This window comes from Carassius auratus, chromosome 46 (assembly GCF_003368295.1).
Source record: "Carassius auratus strain Wakin chromosome 46, ASM336829v1, whole genome shotgun sequence".
NCBI lineage: Eukaryota > Metazoa > Chordata > Actinopteri > Cypriniformes > Cyprinidae > Carassius > Carassius auratus.
In genome coordinates, this window is record NC_039288.1 from 6,790,304 (window position 1) to 6,810,008 (window position 19,705).

The 19,705-nt window shown below is 37.0% G+C and overlaps 4 protein-coding genes, 1 long non-coding RNA gene and 2 other non-coding genes across 13 annotated transcripts in view; 5 read left to right on the plus strand and 2 right to left on the minus strand.

Annotated features, from left to right (window-relative positions):
• Window positions 1–1,946, plus strand: part of col23a1b (collagen type XXIII alpha 1 chain b) — a 101,372-nt gene extending 99,426 nt beyond the window's left edge. Inside the window, exons 29-30 of the mRNA XM_026234497.1 lie at window positions 334–372; window positions 516–1,946. Of these exons, the coding sequence (XP_026090282.1) occupies window positions 334–372; window positions 516–518 (42 nt within the window). The 3' untranslated portion in view covers window positions 519–1,946. The remainder of the gene's footprint in view (window positions 1–333; window positions 373–515) is intronic.
• A 1,280-nt stretch (window positions 1,947–3,226) lies between these two features.
• trnav-cac (transfer RNA valine (anticodon CAC)) lies at window positions 3,227–3,299 on the plus strand. Its single transcript has one exon. It is a non-coding gene; the product is annotated as a tRNA-Val (tRNA).
• A 410-nt stretch (window positions 3,300–3,709) lies between these two features.
• LOC113063723 (uncharacterized) lies at window positions 3,710–4,371 on the minus strand. The gene is made up of 2 exons (XR_003278726.1): window positions 4,134–4,371; window positions 3,710–3,953 (listed from the first exon to the last, which is right to left on the minus strand). It is a non-coding gene; the product is annotated as an uncharacterized LOC113063723 (long non-coding RNA).
• Window positions 4,153–4,225, plus strand: trnav-aac (transfer RNA valine (anticodon AAC)). The gene has a single exon. It is a non-coding gene; the product is annotated as a tRNA-Val (tRNA).
• A 322-nt stretch (window positions 4,372–4,693) lies between the features above and the next one.
• mat2b (methionine adenosyltransferase 2 non-catalytic beta subunit methionine) lies at window positions 4,694–9,712 on the plus strand. 4 transcript variants are annotated; one of them, XM_026234500.1, is made up of 7 exons: window positions 4,694–4,831; window positions 7,495–7,689; window positions 7,831–7,945; window positions 8,026–8,172; window positions 8,449–8,645; window positions 8,831–8,944; window positions 9,210–9,712. In XM_026234500.1, exons 1-7 carry the CDS (start codon window positions 4,802–4,804, stop codon window positions 9,384–9,386), a joined length of 975 nt encoding a protein of 324 aa, XP_026090285.1. In that variant the 5' UTR covers window positions 4,694–4,801; the 3' UTR covers window positions 9,387–9,712. The 4 variants fall into 4 exon arrangements, with proteins under 4 accessions (XP_026090285.1, XP_026090286.1, XP_026090283.1 ...); XM_026234501.1 differs by having other exon boundaries at window positions 8,452–8,645; XM_026234498.1 differs by lacking the exon at window positions 4,694–4,831 and adding an exon at window positions 5,299–5,602.
• An 848-nt stretch (window positions 9,713–10,560) lies between these two features.
• On the plus strand, window positions 10,561–15,611 carry LOC113064010 (cysteine-rich and transmembrane domain-containing protein 1-like). The gene is made up of 3 exons (XM_026234502.1): window positions 10,561–10,818; window positions 14,272–14,519; window positions 15,048–15,611. Exons 2-3 carry the CDS (start codon window positions 14,279–14,281, stop codon window positions 15,152–15,154), a joined length of 348 nt encoding a protein of 115 aa, XP_026090287.1. The 5' UTR covers window positions 10,561–10,818; window positions 14,272–14,278; the 3' UTR covers window positions 15,155–15,611.
• Window positions 15,612–16,039: 428 nt separating this feature from the next.
• Window positions 16,040–19,705, minus strand: part of LOC113064011 (teneurin-2-like) — a 156,192-nt gene continuing 152,526 nt past the window's right edge. For all 4 annotated transcript variants that reach the window (XM_026234506.1, XM_026234507.1, XM_026234505.1 and 1 more), the window contains one exon: window positions 16,040–19,105. In XM_026234506.1, the coding sequence (XP_026090291.1) occupies window positions 18,368–19,105 (738 nt within the window). In that variant the 3' untranslated portion in view covers window positions 16,040–18,367. The remainder of the gene's footprint in view (window positions 19,106–19,705) is intronic.

Below are 19,705 nucleotides of genomic sequence, written 5' to 3' on the forward strand. Positions count from 1 at the left end.
AAGAGATGGAACAACAATAACAAATTACTGGAGACTGCAGCAACAGCAGATACCAGCATTGGCAAAAGCTTTGTTTGAGAGAGTTATGAGACAGCTGCAAATTTAGTTTAAAAAATTTAGTTAGAAAAATATATTTTTATGGGTAATACATTTTGGAGAAAATAGAGCACAACACTGGACAAAAAAAAAACGAAGTATACTTTGGGCTTTAGAGTGCTTCCTTTAGTCTCACACAATCATTGGTGGCAGGTTTCATGTGTGATCACCGCATTCCTCCCTACTTCATCAGTAAGAGCTGTTGGAAATCATTGATTTCCTTCTCTTTATTTGTAGGGCCGTGATGGGCTGCCCATACCAGGATGCTGGCATAAGGTATAGTTATATATGTGATGTGAAAAAGCTATGAGTCCTACTAGTTTCCCCACCATAATAATGAGGATTTTGCATTATGACTGCAGTGACCGCTTCCTTTTTGTGTCATCTAACAGTTTTCTCCTATTGCTTTTTTTTTGCAGTAATGACTAACGTGGAGCATGGAGTTTGTACATATTGATATATATTTTGCAAGTAAAATGAGCTTTTTCTCCCAACTTATTTAATAAATTGGGTTTTTATATGGGAGCCCTTTTAAAAATAATATCTGTATCGCTGCATTAACAAAAGAGAGGCTCTCCACTGCCACAATAACAAGTGTAGAAAAGCAATGAAGCGAGCATCATAGGTACTGAGACTGTACTGATAATATACATACATGAGATACATGAACTCAATGCTTGTGGATGCACAGAGAATGCTGCTCTAGTTCTAAAGAAGAGAACATAACCCTGAACTTTTTAACACCCTGGCCAATGTGTCTCCAAATGATCAATTCTTCAATGGCTGTCTTACTGTCCCGGGCTTCATTTGAAACAACCGACCCCATCCATTCTTTGCTAAATTTTTTCTATTAAAAGAAGAAGCTTCAGGGGAGGGGGACAAAGCCAAGCACCCATCTCATCCCTAAATGACACTGAATGGGATATATGGAGGGAGTATGCTTTGCCAGAAGGGCTCTAACGGAAGGGCTCACCTGTACTACAGGGAGAAACGCAATGTGGACGTTGCACTGGATTTGTACTGGTGTACATATGGACAAATCTGTACTTGGGAAGCTCTTTACACTTGGTCAACAGGAAACAGCTTACTGTCTTTTGTTCCATTTCTCACTGTAATACACCAGTGGAGAGGTGGAAAAAAGTAAAATAACTGATATCATGTAAAGTTGTCATTGTAAGTCTATTTTTTTATAAGATCCCTCATAAACTCAAACAACTTTGGTCTTTTATTCATTGTTTTTGTGAGGTTGTCTGCATCCTCAATGAGCATTATACAAAGTTTGTGTAAATAAAATTTATATTTTTTACATTTAAAGGCTTGTATGATTTATTGTCTGAATACCATGCACTGTGTTTTATGTTGTTGTTTTCCCCCTCACTGTTTTTTTTTAATTTTGTAAAAGATGGAAATGTTTAATTAAAGCAGTTTTTTTTTTAAGAGAAATATTTAACATTCAAATACAACAATGCAAATGTTTCAAGCTATACAAATCAGTGTAATGTGTTGTGCTGCCAAATGTGTCAGATTTGATAAACAAGTTAGTTGAATTTGAAATGTTTATACTACCTTAATAACACCACATCTTGAATAAAATCATATCAAAAACAACTCTTTGAACTCTACCGCCCCCTTGAGTACTGAGGTCTGTTACTGCCACAGTAATAAAACACTACTGATAAGAGTTATAGCCAAATATTCTACAAGTGTAAAGTATCTTTATGGCCTTAGTGTGTTAAAATTCCTAGTAGAATGGATGTTTTATAAATGTAGAAAATATTAATCAAATTAAATCAGTGGCTTACTACTAACAGGGTACTACACTGCGACCAAAATGGTCGCATATCCGACCTTTTGAAACGCCATTGCGACCCAAATTTTTATGGGGTCGCAAATGTATCACTGATTATTTTTGTATCTACTTTTGTGTTAGGCTATGATTTAATATGATAATTTATTAAAACAGAAATGTGTGTTTTAAGAATACATTTTATAACATGCTTTGATCATTTAACATATCAACTTCGCTTGCCCATTTAAACATTCAAAAGAGTATAAAGCATTCAAAGATGCGGGAAAGCTGAACTGAGTAGCTGGTTACTCGCGCTCTGTGTTCGGTGTGCATGAGAGAGCCGCGTCTCACAGACAACAACACTGAATCCAGCTCTCCTTCAGGACGTTCGCGTCCTCCTGAACCTGAATGAACAAACTGGTAGACTACCAGTGAAATTGATTTTAAAATATATATATTTTATTAGGGACCTGACCATGTTTTTCTTTAGTGTTTCTTTCTTTAATTGCTAATTCAACCTTTTCACACCACAGACTGAACAAAATTAAGCATTGCTTGCTTGGTAACTGTTCAACAAAGTATGGATATTTGTGTAAATATTGTCATACTGACAGCTGTCTGAAGTTTTGTTTGATTCCATTACATATCTTTCTATGAAAGTTATCTGACATTATCAAGATGAATTTGTTCTGACACAGTTTAACTCTTGAGTTCTTGTCATATTTTATTACCAATTTCTAAACTATAGCAAATAAACTGTGGTAATGTGAGAAATGTTGAAGGTGTCTGAATACATTTTGGTTTGACTGTATTTTTATTTTACAGTGTAGACTATGCCGTGCTATTTTAAATTAGTCTCTGGACACCTACAAACTTAAAAAACGTAACCATTGGGTAAATAGCACACATAAATAAATAGAATGAACATACAGTACAAATTAAACAATTTCAGATAGGGCCCCACTGGACAACCTGCACCAGGGCCCTTCTAACCCCAGCTACAAGACGGAGCAATGCACTGTGTGTACTGTAAGAAATAAAACAAGGCGGCATGTGGTTTAAAAGATGGCAAGTAAAATAAAAAGCACATCTGTATGCAATACAGTTTCATTATTGTCCAGAGCGGCTTCCTATAAATAATTTGTGCGACCAAATCATGTTTTGTGCCAGTAACTGAAAAAGTTAGTAGCGCAAGTGCCACCAGTGGAAAAGGTTAGTAGTTCCCTGACTATTACTCCATGTGTAGTTATAATACACTTCAAAATACAAGTCAATTATTTACTGTTTTCATACATGTATCATATGCATATATGGTAATATGCACAGCACCTTGAACATGTAGTTTCCGTAGTGTAGTGGTTATCACGTTCGCCTCACACGCGAAAGGTCCCCGGTTCGAAACCGGGCGGAAACAACTACTTTTTCTTGCACTAAAACATCCTTAAGTGTTCTACCTAACGTTTTGTTTTACTGCCTACCTTTACTAATACATTAAAAAGTAAAATACCTGTCAAAAGTTTTAAAACATTAATATTTTTATATGTTTGTACTTAAGTCTCTTAAAGGGGTCATCGGATTGGCCATTTTCCACAAGTTGATATGACTCCTTCGGGTGAAAATTCTATAACATACGTTGGTTAAAATTTCTCAAATGGTAGTATAAAAAAACGAAATTTATGGTCAAAAACAGCTCTACAGAAATTAAAAAATTTTTGGCATGTTGCCTTAAATGCTAATGCGAGCCCTATATGTGAGACCGCGTACTATAACCGCATTTAACCGCGAAACTTGCTAACAGCATGTTATTAGTAGGAATTGCAAAGATTCATTAAAATAATTTTATTCACATCGCTGTAAGTGAAACTGTATCACAAATGATTAGGGTGAACATTAATGCATTTTTAGCATTTTAAGGGTGAATTCCCTTCAAAAACAATGGTAATCTACTACATCTTCAGCGGCTCAAATATCAGGTGTAATGACTGGTGTAAAAGACTTATTTTGAATTCATTAGAATGATTTCTGAAGGATCATGTCACATCGAAGACTGGAGTACTGGATGCTGAAACTACAGTTTTTAATCAGGAATAAATTATATTGTAAAATATATTCAAATAGGGTTAATATCACAAAATATGATATTTTTGATCAAATAAATGCAGCCTTGGTCAGAATAAGTCTATCACAATCTAGTGTTATGTAGGGTGGTTGGACAGGAAAAAAACAGACAAAAAAAAAAACATATTACCCATGAGTCCTTGCATGAGGTTTCCGTAGTGTAGTGGTTATCACGTTCGCCTAACACGCGAAAGGTCCCCGGTTCGAAACCGGGCGGAAACAACTTTTTTTTCCACCTAAGAAAGACCAGTTAAGTAGACAGATTAGAAACATACAAATATAAATGTCAACCAGTAAAAAAAAAGAACAAAGATAAACCTTGCTAAACCCTTCCCCACCCGTTCCTTGAAAAAAGCAAAAAAAAAAAAAAAGCTGGAAACAACCTTTTTCCCCTCCTAAGAAAAACCAGTTAAATACACAGATTACAAACATTTTAAACATACAAATATAATGTCAACCAGTAAAAATAAATAAATAAAATTGCTACTGCTTCCCATCCTATCCCTTAAAAAAAGCAAAAAAAAAAGCAAAAAATGGGGGGGGGGGGGGGGGGGTATGGGGTTTGAATAGTGTTGTAAATATAATTTTTTTGTTTATTACTTAATTTAACTCCGATAAAACCAGATCTTCTACTAAAAAAAACAATTAGTAAACAAATAGAAAATAAAAAGTTGGGACTTCTATACAAACACGGACTAGGACTTTTATACTGAAATCACTATTGTAGCTGCAGAACAAGGACTTGAAATAACATTTTCATGCTAAAGGCTTCACACTACACCTGCATATATTCCAAATATGCCTGGTTTTAACTACGGGGACGATCAGGTACATTTTAAACGGATTTAAATTGCATTTGTGTGGTTTAATGTAGCCTTTAATGTTTGTTCTTTAGAAATGTTAAGCTAGATCTCTGTAAGAAGCTATTAAAACAGTTAATTCCATTCTTTGGTAAATGGTTTATTAAAACGTCGTTCACTTTATAGAAATCTGCGTTTCTGAGTGATTACGAAATTTGTACGATTTCAAGCTGTTTGGAAACATTAGCTTTGTATCGGCGGACTTCGGTCTGTTTCGAGGAACTAGTTCTTATTCTGCCATTAATCTGTTTTCAAGTTTTACTCCTATAGAGTGTTTCACTATTTTGTCATTCATATACATATTCATTTGCGAATATGCCGCAATGTGATATTGACGATAGTCTTAGATACCGCAAGACTTTGTGGATGAAACGGCTACTAACGCGAATCTCAGCTGCATATGGACTGCGCAAAAGTGCGCAGCTATGATGCGCTAGAAAACTTTTCTTTGTTTTGAAAAAAGCTGCTGTTTACGCTACACGGATGGCATAGAGATTCACTAATCTCCAGAACATAAACAGGTGTCAGCCTTGCGTGCGTATGCTCTATAGATCAAACCGGACGTGGGCCTAATTTGACAGCACGAGCCAGCCGTTCCAAAAGGGTTTAAGGATTGAGTGGAGCATTAGAAATAGAGGTCTCTCCTCCAGGATATGATAACTGTAGCCACACTGAAATGAGTATCAGAGATAAAGAGCTTCAGATACATTTTAAACCCGGGCACGTTGAGCTTGTTCAGGTAAGACCGTTTGATCCTTTTCTAAAGATGCACCTCCATGGTATATAAGCCAAAAGCTACTTTAATTAAAATGAATACCTTATAATCCAAGGCGACACGTACTGTATAACTTTCTTGTTTAACACAAAAAGAAATACAAATCGTGTTATTGTTATAGCATAGTTAAGATTCAGTAGCGAGCAAATAAACGCAACTGAATAATTGTTTTTTGGGAATTTTAATTGGTTACCAGCACTTTAAAAACTATAAGGAATATGAGCGCTACCTGAAATTTTTTTTTACAGATAATGCTCATTACGATATTTTTCATTTTTGGGATATAAAAACTGATGTGTGGTGATGATGTGTACAGTGCCATTTAAGCCATCTGGTGGTAAATCCCATGTAAGTCAGTTGATTTAGAGTTGAATTCACTGATCTATATTATAGATGAGTGGTTTCAGTATTAAACTCTAAATGTGCAGATATAAAACAATGGAAAACCAAGCTGCATCTGTTCAAATTCAGCTTAAATAATTAAAATGTAATTAAAAATGCATGTCTGTCAAGAGCATATATATCATCTATGCCAATAACGTGTGTAAATAGACTGTGAGCATATATAATGAGAGAACTTTCTACAACCAAAAATTCACAAAATGTCCTGAGGGTGGCGCTTCAGCGGCTTTTTAAATAAACACCTGAGCGCAGCAGCTTCAGCATCGAGATATTTCGAGTGTGGGCTTGTGAGGCTGCAGGTTTCAAGCGTCTGCAAATCATATAAATGACGAATACGACAATTGTATTAAAAAGGTTCTTTCTATTTTTTATTTTATTATTATTATTATTATTATTTAGAGGGTTAAAGAAAGCTGGTTGTGAAAGGCTAGGGGCGTTTGCATGCATGAGGCTGAAAATGATGCTAGTTTAACACCAATGTAATGTAACGTTCCAAGGCAATTTCTGTATCGTCATACAAATATAAATACACTAATGTATGCGTCCAGTTCTTGGTCCAAAAAGTGGAATTCCTTCTTACAATAACAACCAACATGGCTTATTTCAATTACAAAGACAATGTCTTTATAAGTTACCTCACACACTGAAATAAGTGACTATCCAACATCTGAGGTAAATTGTCGTCTAGTATCACGAACTCCACTTAAACTCCACTAAACTTTAACTTCACTAATACAGCTCGTACACGACGATAGATACTTCTCAACTTCTCAAAAACGTTGTAATATCTTACCTATCTTCGATTGTTTTGCTGTTTGCACTTTGCAGTGTGGGCACACAAAAAACGTTACTCATCGACAATGTTTTTTTCCTTCAGTCGTCATTAGAGCCCGCGAATTGATATCAACTGCGAATGATGTTGTAGGGGCTTGTCCAGAGTCTGTGAGGGACGACTCTCATTGGTTCTTAGTCTGTCAATCACATCTCTGACTTGATATCGTTCTATCAAGGATTTAAAATATATAAATAAATCAAACCATCTCATAGACTCACTCAACAATCGCATGCGTTATAAAATGCATCCAATTTATTAACTTTTCCAAGAATCGAGTATTAAAAAACATGCTAAACACCCCGATTGCATATGTTGTCTACTACAAACATCCAACAGATACAAGGAACATAAGTGTTGTGAAACGTGTTGCATTAATGGATTTGTCCAACAGTTATAAATTAATAAACATGCCACTCACCCAGATTGCTTCATCTGGAAATAATCTGTCTACTACAAACATCTAATAAACAAAGTAGTTTCACATACATTCTAAGCCTCAAACATCTTAAAAATATTATCTAAATGTTTATTGAACATCTGACCTCTTAAAATGAAAATGTGCAAAACATAGCTGTGTATGCATACTTATAGGGTAAATGTACTTGGTTCTGTCATTTAGGATGAAGTGTACACTCCATACCGGCGTGTGCTTGTGACTGGCGCCACGGGTCTACTGGGCCGTGCTGTTTACAAAGAGTTCAAGAACAATGACTGGGATGCTTTGGGGTCGGGGTACAACCGTGCCCGGCCTTATTTCCTGAAGTGTAATCTCCTGGATGAAGACGCAGTGCGAGGGGCCATTCAGGGGTTTCAGGTAACTCATTACCCTAACCAGTAAGATCACCCACTACTATTCTTCTACCAATATCACATTTATTATTATTATTTGCAATATTTATTCACAAGGTACATGTTTGATGTGTCATAAGTAATTTCTTTGTTTTGTGAATGTCAGCCTCATGTTATTGTGCACTGTGCTGCTGAGAGGAGGCCAGATGTGGTGGAGCGTCATACTGAAGCAGCCATGAACCTGAATGTGCATGCTTGTGCTTCTCTGGCCAAAGAAGCAGGTTAGTAGTGTGACAAATCTGTATTCTATATAGTTAAAAATGCACATTTGCTCAGTAAAGTTCATAATCATTTCCCACAGGTGGTATCTTCCTCATCTACATCAGCACAGATTACGTTTTTGATGGACGTAATCCTCCCTATGGAGAAAACGATGCTCCCAATCCTTTGAATTTGTATGGGAAGTCCAAGCTAGAAGGCGAAAGGGAGATTCTCAGACACTGCCCAGGTATGATGTTTTTCAACCACATCTGAAAGGATCTGGATCTGGGCAACATCGGTAAAAAAATAATAATCAGTAAATTGTGTTCAACATGTTTTTTCAGCAAAGTTTTGATCATTTTGTTAATTTAGAGGCCTTGAATATTTGCAAATCAAATAAGATACAGTAGGCTTTATTGTCTGTCATTTATAGAGGTAAGCCTGCTACTGTATATTATTAGGAGAGCATAAAATGTATATTCCCTTTTAAAAACAATCTCTGTTTTTTGTCTGTTGCTCTGAGCAGGTGCAGCTGTACTACGAGTGCCCATTCTGTTTGGAGAGGTGGAGAAGGTTGAAGAGAGCGCAGTGACCGTGTTGTGGGACCGTGTTCAGGAGGGAGCTGAGAGCTGCACCATAGACCACTGTCAGCAACGCTTCCCCACTTACACTAATGATGTAGCTCGTGTCTGCCGGAACATGGCTGAGAGAGCCCTTCAGGTGAGCCTTTACAGCAGGGGTGTCAAGCTCAGTTTAGGTCAAGAGCTGGATTAAACGAAATGTCACCAAAGTAACTACTGGTGTCTCTGTGGAGAAGATCCACGATGTATGATCTACTGGATATAGTTAAGTCCAGAATCACCTTAACCACTCGTTTCAGTACATCATGTTTCTGTTGCCCTCAGGACTCTTCACTCCGTGGAATCTTCCATTACTCTGCCAAAGAGCAGATGACCAAATATGAGATTGCCTGTGCAATAGCAGATGCTTTCAACCTGCCCAGCAGTCATCTAATACCAGTGAGTAAACAAAAAGCTGAAAAGATGCCCTTAATATATCCTCTGTCATTCAGTGCAAACTGTATATGCAGTGCATTCCCTACCCTTGCCTGTAACCATATGCATGTTATAGCTATATGTAGAATGTGGTCCGTTCATGTAAACATGCTGCCTTCTGGTTGAAGAAATTTTTTGAAGTCATATCTTTTCTCTTAACTTTGGTTTCCTCATGATCCATTTTGATCACTTTTGGTCATTAACCTGGTACATGTATGTGTGTGTGTAGATGACAGAGCAGCCTGCTGGAGCAGGGGCCCAAAGGCCACAAAACGCCCAGTTAGAGTGCTCACGTTTGGAGCTCCTTGGCCTGAGTGTGGAGTCCACCCCTTTCAAGACTGCCATAAGGGACAGCCTCTGGCCCTTCCAGCATGACAAACGATGGAGGCAGACTGTCTTTCATTAAGGCAACAACTATATCCCCAAACTCCCGAAGAAAACAGGGCCACAATCTTTAAATTGTTTAGCATTTCACTGAAGCATGCATCTTATTTCACAGTCCTGAATTAAAACAGGTCTACGCTTTTCACAAGTCCAGCAGCTTTGTTTGATGTTCAAGTATACATTTATTATAGCCAACAGGTATTTCACCTTTATGTGTTTCTCTGCGAATTGCACTGCGGGTTAATAAGTCTGGCCTCGACTGTACTTGATGTTTCTTTCCTAAAATGTATTACTTTATGTAAATGACAAGTTGAAGACATGAATGTTTGATAAAGGAACTGATGATATCCTCTGTTTCTGCCGTCCCTTTTTAGTTGTTCCTTTCAAAAAAATAAAAAGCAGATGAGGAGAAAATAATGCAATATGAATGAAGTACCAAGAAAATCAAGCCTGTCTCTCTTGATCATTAAAGTTTAATTATTTTAAACGTTGCATAAATTATTTATGTAACAGGAGTGTCATTTAAGGACAGATAAGGCTTCAAACAGATAGTGTAGATTTAGATAACGTAGCTATTATAACATGAAATTACTTTGTTCCACAAGCACAGGGTCAAGATACTGTGGATTAAAAGGTATGCCAGTAAGCTTGCCTCATTATTACTTGTATAAGTTCTGTAAATATAAATTATGACCATTGTTTTGCTCTTCTCAAATTTAACCATCACAATTGATGAAATTATTAAAATTCCCTTTGTCCTGCTGGTTTTTATAAGATCCCTTTACCTAACAAATAACCTAACAGATCTTTAATTGCATAATCCTCTAAAAAAGGCATTTTCTAACACAGTTTCTCAATTTTGTTTTTTATTTATTTTGTATAACTTTAAAAACAGTCAATCCTGTTACATAAAATTACAGTAATATGTATTTAAAATGTCAAAAGACATGTTTATTAATTGACATTGTGTAATCAAGGTATAATTAATAATGTTTAAATTTTTTTTGATTAATCAGAGCATTTCTGATACTCGGGTATGATATTTTACAATATCTTATATTATCATTAAAAATATATTAAAGATTAAACATTATTTTTTTAAACTTGTGTTATCAAACCTCGTGACAGATGACTATGTTATTTCTTGTGTGGTGGTGACGTATGCACAAAGAGGCGGGGCCACTGGGTTGCGCTTCACGCGGTGCTGGATAAGCAGTCAGCTGATATTACCGGGTGAAACTTTCCAATGGGAGCCCGTTCGCCGCTGTCTACGTGACATCACCGCACCGCATCCGTACCGACTGAACCGAGAGGCATAATTTTGTTCGTGGTTGCAGCTTCAGCGGTTTATGGCCGACTTCAGCGACTAAATAATAAGACAACACTGAGACTGAAATAAAACAGAGGAATTATCAGAGCAATTCGCTGAAAAGAACCTCGTTTTTCTTTCAAAGGTAAAAAAAAAATAACACTTTCTCTTTTTCTCTGAAAATATACGTTTACTAATTAATTAATTATGTATTTCTATATATTATTTAATGTCTTTTGCTAGCGAATAGATTTGTTTGGTTGTCCTGTCAAACATTGACTACTGAAGGTAGGGTTGGTCTTCAGGATCTTACCGCCCCTCCCCTATGGACAGAATGGCGCACAAAAAATAGATAACAATTATAATAAATAATAACAATTATAATTTTGTCTTTCTCTATGATGATCTGGCGCTGTTCTGTTATTGTAAGTCATGAAAGATCAAACGTATTTAATGAGTGTTCAAGTGTTTTTTTTGTGTGTTTTTTTTTTGTAGTGTAAACTGCTGTTTTAGTAATGTGTCGCACATTTATTCGCTAGAGCGAATGAGATCCTGATCTTGGTTTGGCAGCAGGTGAACAATCGTCTTGTTGTTGTGACTGAATCAGACCCAGTGCAGTCCCCTGATTCTCATTATTACTGCAGTTTCTGTATCACTATATACTGCATTCACTGTCATAGAGAGCGAGGCTTGCTAATGCATTGGTCAAAAACAATAGATGTACTTGAGACTTTCCATCATTTGTTCAGCTCTTCTGTCAGAGTCAGCGTATTTTAGTCTAGCTAGTTATCAGAGTGCATTGTGCTCCTTCTTGATTAGTCATTTGCCCTTAAATGATCAGAATGAGATGTGGATATGTCCCTGTTTAATTATGCGTGGGATTTCAAAGTAGATGTTAAACACACAGTAATGAATTCTGATTATCTGACAATATTGTCCAGGTTCACAGCAATGATTTTTAGAGAAACGTGCCTTATTAAAGTGGATTTGCTAACTGTGCATCAGACATTTCATTCAGCATTGTCTTTGTGTTTGAGCAATGCATTACCAGCTCATTCCATTAAGAGCCACGAAGTTAATAATTTACCATCACTGAGGCAGGACAGCACTGTTTGACTTCAGCTAGATCAAACTCTCAGTTCACTCATCGCCGTTGTAAGTGTATCTGTCATTTCTGATGCCATTTCCGGTGACTGAATATTCCTGTTCATTAGGCTTGATATTCACTGATCATATAAAGAGGTGTTTTTGGCACATGTACTAGGTGATATTTAGAAATTATGACTCAACATAATATGATGCATCCACTGATTCAGATCAGTGTATCATATTTAATGGAGCAAGGAGACTGCATCTGTATTACAATTTTTGTTTTCTCTAAATCTCTACAAATAAAGAGTTTATTAAACAATTCTTCTCTTCCTTGTCAGCATCCGCCGCTATTCACGAGAGTACCACAACACACGTGTGTGCATTCCTCTGCTTGTAAACGAGGCACAGTGCATGCATGTTCTACTTCAGCAGCATCACACACACACATCGTGGAATGGCTGCGGATGCTGACAAGGAAGAAAAGAATGGTTGAATTAGTTTATTATTTAGAAGTGGAAGGTATTTGGTACGTCGCTCTAAACTGGAAGAAAGAGTCAGAAGGAAACTGGTCGGAGAGACTAGCGAGAGGCCTACAGCAGCTCTGAAACAGTTACAGGAATTTATGACAAAGAGAGGTCATTGTATGCAATTGACAACAACATCACAAATTCTCCACAAATGTGGCTTGTATGGGAGGGTTGCAAGGAAAAAGCCAAAACGCACCTTCTGAGGGAAAGCCAAAACGCACCTTCTGGGGTTGGTGCAGTGGATAAGACACAAGCCTTTGGTGTGAGAGACCCGGGTTCGAATCCACTGTGAGACACCAATGTGTCCCTGAGCAAGACACTTAACCCCTAGTTGCTCCAGAGGCGTGCGACCTCTGACATATATAGCAATTGTTAGTCGCTTTGGGTAAAAGCGTCAGCTACATGAATAAATGTAATAAATGTAAAGATGAGACTAAAATTCAATTCTTTGGCCTCAACATCAAGAAATACAGAAATAAATGTATGGAGGTGGTAATATTCTGTTACGTGGGTGTTTCTCTACAGAAGAGACTAGACACTTGTCAGGATAGAAGGAAAAACGGATGGGCAAAATAAAATCTGCTGCCCTCTGTCAGAAAGTTGTCAATGGGGGAAAAGGTTTATCTTTCAACATGACATTGACCCAAAGCACACCGCAAAACTGAACACACAGTGGTTGAAGGAGAAAACGTCCTTGCATGGCCAGAATTAAACCTCACTGAAAATCAAACAGTCACCATCAAGTTTAATTGAATTTGAGCAGTTCTGCAAAAAAGACTGTCCAGATGTGCAAAGTCAGTAGAGACAGAGACATATACCGACAGACAAAATGCTGTAATTAAAGCAAAAGGTTGTTCATCAAAAAGCAACAAAATGTTTATATATATATATATATATATATATATATATATATATATATATATATATATATATATATATATATATATATATATATATATATATATAAAGTGGAGTGATTTTTCTACCCACTGTAAAGTTTATAATGTTAAAATGTCCTATTCAAATACATTTTTTTCATCCTGAGAAATATTTCACAGTTCCCCACAAAAGATATTAAGCAGTAAAACTGTGTTCCACATTGATATTAATAAGAATTTCTGAAGGGTCATGTGACTTGAGTAATGATGCTGAAAGGAATAAATTACATTTGAAAATATATGAAAGTAGAAAACAGTTACTTTAATTTGTAATCCTTTACAATATTACTATTTTTATTGTATATACAGTATGAATGCTAGTTTGGCCTAGTTTTAGTGAACTGCAATAAGCCTACTAGAATCATGGGTAACATTTGAGAATGAGTAACACTTGTTAACTATTAACTTCAACATTTTTCTCAATAAATTCTTAAATTTCTGCTTATTAATAGTGAGTAAGGTAGTTGTTAGGTTTAGGTATTGGGTAAGATTTGGGATGTAGAATAAGGTCAGGTAGAGTAAAGCATTAATATGTTCTTAATTAGCTCTAATACATAGCTAATAATCTAGTAATATGCATGCTAATAAGCAACTAATAGGTGTTACCTATTGACTTAAGTGTTACCGAAACGTGTATAGGCTGTTAAAAACAAGCAAACAAAAAAGGACAAATGCACTTTTTAACTTTTTTCTTTATTTTAAGGTGTCCTTATTACACGTATTACATGTACTTACTATTATAATTACAATGAATAATGCATAATTACATGCAAGTAACCCTAAACCAAACCCTAATCCCAACCCTAACCATATAGGAAGTACATGTAGTTAATTATTATTACTCAGTACTTAAATGTATAACTACCCCGTAACAAGGACACCTTAAAATAAAGTGTAACCCTTTTTTCTTAATAATTTAAAGATTTTGTAATAACTCCTGAGTAATACATTTTGTGAGTTTACGAGGATGAGAGAACCGAAAGTGCACCTGATGTCACATGTCTTAAGCATGTTGTATAACTTTTATTTTTTTCATTGCAGTGTGCAGATGAATTACGAGCAGCCTCCCCCGTACACAGGGCCTGGCCCCACCGCTCCAGGATACCCTCCTCAGGGATACCCCGCACAGCCGTACCAAGGATATCCAGTCAATACTGACCAGCCCAACCCTGGTTACCCAAACTACCCTCCTGGACCCCCTGGGCCATACCCGGTGCAGCCGGGATACCAGGGGTACCCACAACCACAGTATGGAGGCCCAGGGTATGGGGAACCTCCTAAAAACACTGGTAAGATCCTTGATTTCTTGTAACATTGAACACATTTGTTAGTTTCACTCTTAACTTCCTCATAAACATCCTCATTTGCAACAGTGAGGTCAATGGATTTACACAAAACACTGCTAGAACAGTTAGTGGAAATGTTTGTTGCTTATAGTTTCTGCAACGGTCATGTAATGACTTCACTTGTGCATTATTATTATTATATTGTTTTTAATTTGATCGAGTTTAATAGGAGGTTATCAGAAGTCAGAAGATTACAGTGTGTTTTTACTGTATGCTGTTACATAATTCAATTTCTTTAGTTACTGTGACTTACTTGGTTTTTAAATGTTTTCAAAGTATAAATATATATTGAGCTAGATTTTAATTAGGTGTCAATTAAATGTCTAATGGACTTTCACACACAGTGGAGACCCTCAGAGAATGATCTAGAGAAGACATGAAATTTATAATCTACTTTGCAATAGACTTGCGAAGTTCATAGCGCTGTCCTTCTGAGCAGTGTTTTCCTCCATCTCTGTGTTTTTCCTCCAGTGTATGTTGTGGAGCAGGGCAGGCGGGAGGATTCCGGGGACCAGGCATGTCTTACTGCATGCTGGACGGCATTGTGTTGCTGCTGCCTCTGGGACATGTTGACCTAAGATAATGAAGAAACCACTGTGAGGCCCTCCTTCATTTGGAAAGATCTTTCACTCCACAATTTAATCCTTATTTATGTCCGACTACTGAAAAAGTAATCGCGAAGCAAATAGAGCACTGTTTTGGTTGTAGCGTTCATTTCCAGTAGTCCAACTCCATGGACTGCGTTCATTTCCAGTAGTTTTTATTCCTTTAATGATGCACGATATGCACTGAGAGACTGATTACATGCATTGCTCTTATTTGTAGAAGCATATTAAACAGAATGTCTTTTATTATTTGTCTTTTGAAAATAAACCAGATGCCATCTTTATTAATGAATGCAAACATTGCAATTTTGCCTGTTTATAGACCAGATTTGATAATCGAATATGGCCTTGAATGTTTGATCTGTCTTAATATGTCAATCAAGGAGAAAGTTTGTTTCTATTAAATAAAATAATGGGAAATAAGACGTCATCACTTTTTCTGTTTTCTCAAATGTGCTTTTTTGTGTAGGATGCCCAAAAATAATAATGACTTGGGGAAAAAAAAAAGAAACACTAAAGAGCCACAGTGTTTACACTTTTTGGGGAAAGTAATTTATAGTTTCAGCATATTAAACTGATAAGCTGTATTTTTACAAACAAAAACAAAATTTAGCATATATATATATATATATATATATATATATATATATATATATATATATATATTGCCCCAGTGAAGCATTTGGCAAAATTCCACTCTGAACATTTAATTTTCACATATTTTGAACTTTTTAAACAAGATATGAGACCAAAAAAAAAAAAAATACATTTACAAATGAGATAACATTGACTGGAAATCCTTTTAGGAATTGTTTGCTGAGCTGCAAATGCATGATTAATAAGTCATTATTCTCAGTCTTCACATCCCACTGGCTTTTTATTTTGTTCTACTAAAGTTTTCCACCTCTCAGATACTACAGACAACACACTTTTGTCTACTCTCATTTAATCAAGGCAAAAATCATCACTGACTGCAATCTAGGATAGGTTGTTGTACGCATGTTCATAAATAATAAACCTATAAAGATAACTGAATTAAACTATGTTAATTTGGTGGTTTAGATATGTTGATTTGTCTTTGCTGAAGCTTTGGATTTTTTTTTTTTTTTTTTTTTTTTACTTATGTAGGTGTTTGTTAGTTAAAATACACAAAGCGGCCAAATGTCAAGAAGACTCAAGTTCCTGGTAAGAAGCATTTATGAATTGACGACATCCCTTGTTTGTTTTGAGTTTTTCAGCATGTACTTAGAAGAATCTCGAGAGATAAGTGATCCCTTCCCCCAGCACCAGTGTGCAGCACTTCACTGGAAGCGGTTCCCATGGGTGTAAACTTAACACCTGCATTGCAACAGGCTATTTAAAGAAAAAGCTGTGTTCACCATTTACTCACTGTCAACAATGACAGCTACAGCCGGTCTGATCTTTGGCCATTCACTCTGAAACCTCACGGAAATAACAGCCAAATGATTAATAATTACTATATTGTTTCAATTCATTGGTAGAAATGTTTACAAAAGGTCAGAATACTTTGTGGTTTATGTCAGTCCTTGTCATCCACAGAGATCTTTACAAACCACTTTCTGATGTTCTCAACTGACTTGTCATTCCACCTAACTGGTGGGATTGACTTCTAGTTTCTCTGGCATTTTAACTACAATTCTGGATAAGGGAATAACAGGAAAAGTCACTGTTCTCAATGTGTTCACAATGTTGGAATTTTAAGGCACTGCTGACTCTTGAGTAAATTGCTATATATGAATGAAGAGCATTATGCTAGTTTTAAGTCCGTTAGACGGAATCTACAAGAAAATGCAGTTTTCATGAAACTTTGATAGGTTCGTGTTGGCTGGTCTTTGTCTTGTCTTAAGTACAAACAAAAACAGACCAAGTCACATTGTAGACATCAAAGTTCACCCTTCAATAACCTTTTTCATTTGGACAGAAAAATTCGTTGAGATTGAGGTTGGTCTACTGACTAGTAGGTGATATTTAGATTAAATAACAGACAATAACAACCATCTTATTTTCATTATGTGAATGGTGAAATTAGGAACTATTTGTCTTTTAATGGCACTGATGGACCACAATCATTCTGCTAAGCTCTAAAGATTTTCGTTCCAATTCAAAAGGTACAAACAAAAATGTTTCATTTTCATGGAATTTCCGAAGAATTTCCTTCCATAGGTGAATGAATGCGACTTTGCTAGTTGAAGCTCATATCCACACTGACTTCCCAAAGTCAGAAGAGATTCTACACCAAGAAAAGCATGTCAACGGCTGCATTAGCTTTCGTAATATTTAAAGAAAACGACCTCTGCAATGAGTCTCGCAATGTATTTTCACACAACGTAATGATGAAACCACTTCCTCGAAGGAATGTTTTCGAATTGATACATCCAAAGTCAATGAGAATATTTTACATGTGTAACATGTTTCACAGTTTTAAAAGACTTTAAAAAAAACTATATATATATTACACTTTCATCTGTTTACACTTGTCAAGTCGAAGTTAAATTAATAAAAGAATAATAAAAAACTCAGACAATCAATAATCTCTTACATATTATACAAAACGGTTGGCTCATGTACAGTTCAGATCAATGTATCAGCCCCTGTGATTGTCATATATTGCGAACAGAAGAGGACAGACTCTGTGAGCTGATGGTTAACACATCCAGAGAAGGCCAATCAGAAAGGTCGGCCTCAGACGGTGTGATTCAAACCTTAATACCGAACACTGCATTGAAGTATAGCGAGAAAATTCATGAGGAAAGAGACTGAAGGCGTCGAAACACTGATGCTCCTTTTGAATATGTTCCAGTTTAGTTTCACAAACACATATGGAAGCAAGTGATGCTGTTTTATTGGGTACTGCGGCATGAGAGTGCGGTGAACTGATTGTGGTTTTTTGTGATAGTTTGATATGCAGTCATGAAAAACCAAAGCAGTGAGCCATCACACACTCATCACAATAACGTCTGTTACTCACAGCCAGTCTGAAATGACAAAAAAAAAATATTGACCAATAAAGTCAAAAAGTCACTACAAAATCGTTGTTTTTCCATTATTGGGTCATAGTGTTCTTGCTGCTGGCTGTTGGTTCTCCATTTTTGGGAAACGTCTCTGCAGCGCTCTGTTGTTTCTCTCCGTAGGAGACGGCATGGCGTCAGCGACAGTTGAACTCTGTTACCTCCTGCCCATCTCGTTCTGTTTGAGGAACTGGATGTTAGCGCTGCTGTCCGCCAGTTCAGGGTACTGCTCTACTGGGAGCACGTAGTAGCCCTCGTAAGCCGTAACCTTCCCCATGGCTAACAGTTGCTGCTTCTCATTTTCAGCCCACACACGTCCTCCTTCCCTGCCTTCGCGCACTTGCTGTTGCTCCCTGGCCCAGGCTCCAGACAGCGCCCTCTGATGGGCTTGTTCCAGCAGGCGGCTCCGCTCCTTCTCCAGAACCTCTGCTGTCAGCCCGTACCGGATGCTGTATGTGAGTTTAGCGGAGTGGACTTCTATAGTGACACCCCGACGGGAGCGTCCGCTGACCGTCACGTTGATCCCGCTCTCCAGTGTCTTGTGGCCGCTGCTGAGACCCAAGGCCAACAGGTCACTGTCAGCTAGTCCGAGCTTCACGAAGAAATGGCAGTCCCAACCATCGATGGTGTAATGAGTGCCGTCCAGGTAGATGGCGTTGCTGAGGATCTGTGATATTTTGCGACTGTCTTCGCTAGCTGAGCTGGACAGGTCTGTTAATACATGACCATCCTTAATAGCGAGCATCATGCCTTTGCCTACGATAGGCGTGCTGGTGCCAAACCAGTAACCGGGCTTGTCGCGCTTGGTGCGCCGCTGTTTGTTGAGCCGCCTCCCCTCAAGAACCATGAAGGCCTGGTTGTGTCTGTCCACTGAATGCTGAACTCCAGTGAAAAGCTGTAAAACAGATGAATAGTAAGTGACACTTGACAAAAGTGAATAAGCAGTAATATAATACATATGGTCACAATCAATTTTCGGCTGTATGATGCATCTAACTATAACCATGTCTACCATCATCATCAGAGCATTAGTGATGCTGTCTATAATGGATACTGTGCAGCGGGGCGAGACACGACAAATCCCTGAAAGTAAACTGATGTCTTATTTTATTTATGACGTACTGAAACAAAGTTCAAATGATTTGCAATGGTGGGTTTGTCCAGTGTAGATATCCTGTCTAGACTATGCTGACACTAAAACTGTCACGTTTGTTTGTTGTTGTTTTGTTGCCTTTTTTAAGGCTAAAGTTTGAGGTTGGTGAGACTTATTGGTGAGAATATTTTGAAAAAAGTCTTGTATGTTCACCAAGGCTGCATTTATTTGATAAAAAAAATACAGTAAAACAGTAATATTGTGAAATATTATTGCAATCAAAAATGTATTTTATTTTTCCATTTTAATATATTTTAAAATGTAATTTATACCTGTGATGGCAAAGTTGAATTTTCAGCATCATTACTCCAGTCTTTAGTGTCGCATGATCCTTTACAAATC